The 1,784-nt window shown below is 37.5% G+C and overlaps 1 protein-coding gene across 1 annotated transcript; it reads left to right on the top strand.

Moving 5' to 3' along the window:
- Window positions 1-673: 673 nt before the first annotated feature.
- LOC119537808 (olfactory receptor 4C11-like) lies at window positions 674-1,582 on the top strand. The gene has a single exon (XM_037840376.1). It carries the CDS (start codon window positions 674-676, stop codon window positions 1,580-1,582), a length of 909 nt encoding a protein of 302 aa, XP_037696304.1.
- Window positions 1,583-1,784: the final 202 nt, after the last annotated feature.

Genomic DNA, 1,784 nt, shown 5'->3' with positions numbered 1-1,784 from the left:
CCAAATAGTTATTTGTAAAACATATCCCACCCAAGATAAAACAGGGGCATGTTAAAATACACACAGACATGAGTAAACTGAACTGAGAATATTTTCTTCAGGAGGGATTCTGTAAAATTACTGGTGCTTAATTACACTGGAAAAGTGTTATTCAGATCTTAGAGCATATGGATAAGCTGTATAATATTGGCAATACTTGTGTCTATGTATGGACATCTGTATATTTGTAAAATCTCTTTTTATAAATTACTATTAAAACTGAGAATAAGGTAGGGCAGATATTTGCACTCAATTTTTCATATAAAGCCCAAGTTTCCAAAATGATTAAGTCACATGAACAAGGAAAGAATAAGCACTGCATTTTAAAATCCTGGTAGGAATCAAAATATATGAAAGATATTTTCTTTTTTTTTTCCAAAATACATGTGCTTTGGTATAATCCAGTGAGTTTCTGAATCAATAGATAAATCTGCAAGAGGCCTGGAAATCTGCAGATTTGCAAGATTCCTGGGGCATTCTGGTACAGCCCAAGGACAGTTAGAATTAACAGAGTGTAGAGCAGAACAGAGGAATTCAGAGTTTAGGCCACTGATCTCTTCAAGATGTCACTTCTTTTCTTTTCCCTGCAGATTAAATCTTTGTCAACTGCACTCTACCTACAGCTACTGATATAATGATGAATAAGAGTGTGGATGAATTCATTCTGTTGGGGTTGACACAGGATGCCAGAAAGCAGAAAGCAATATTTGGGGTCTTCTTGATTCTTTACCTTGCAACTCTTTTGGGAAACTTTCTGATCGTGGTGACTATTAAGGCAAGTCAGACACTTGGGAGCCCCATGTACTTCTTTCTCTTCTACCTGTCCTTTGCTGATGCTTGCTTCTCTACAACCACAGCCCCCAGGTTGATTGTGGATGCCATTGTTCAGAAAAAGTTCATTTCCTACAATGAGTGCATGACTCAGGTCTTCGTAGCCCATTTCTTTGGGGCCATGGAGATATTTGTGCTCATTCTCATGGCCTTTGATCGTTATGTGGCCATTTGTAAACCCCTGCAACACACAACCATCATGAGTCAGTGTGTCTGTGGTGTGTTGGTGATTCTGGCTTGGGTGGGATCTTGTATACATTCTTTAGCACAGCTTTTCCTAGCTTTGAGATTGCATTTCTGTGGCTCCAATATTATTGATCATTTTTTCTGTGACTTGCAGCCCTTGATGAAACTTGCCTGCATGGACACTTATGTGATAAATTTGTTAGTTGTGTCTAATAGTGGAGTTATATGCACAGTGAGCTTCATAATATTGCTTATCTCCTATGCAGTTATTTTATATTCCCTGAGAAATCACAGTGCAGAAGGAAGGCGCAAAGCTCTCTCTACCTGTACATCTCATTTTATGGTGGTTGTCATATTTTTTGGGCCATGTATATTCATATACACACGCCCACCAACAACATTTTCAGTGGACAAGACAGTGGCTGTGTTTTACACAATTGGGGCACCCTTGCTTAACCCTCTGATCTATACACTGAGAAATGCAGAAGTGAAAAATGCCATGAAAAAGTTATGGTGTAGCAGGTGAAAAACAGCAGAGGAATAACTTATGTGGACTCTAGTTTATATTTCCTTAACAATTTAGATTATGTTATATGAAAAGGAAAATAAAAAATCCTTACCAATAAATAATTAACAATCTGTCCATGCCTCATAATCAGTTTGAACACACTCTAATGACTCGGTTGAATTCTTTTAACATCTGTTCATTGACACATGATTATTTAGCT

This window comes from Choloepus didactylus, chromosome 6 (assembly GCF_015220235.1).
Source record: "Choloepus didactylus isolate mChoDid1 chromosome 6, mChoDid1.pri, whole genome shotgun sequence".
In the NCBI taxonomy this organism is placed as follows: domain Eukaryota; kingdom Metazoa; phylum Chordata; class Mammalia; order Pilosa; family Megalonychidae; genus Choloepus; species Choloepus didactylus.
This window is presented reverse-complemented; position numbering and strand designations above follow the sequence as displayed.

Excerpts from the sequence above, each read along its gene's own strand:
- LOC119537808 (XM_037840376.1), top strand. The coding sequence starts at position 674 with ATGATGAATAAGAGTGTGGATGAATTCATTCTGTTGGGGTTGACACAG.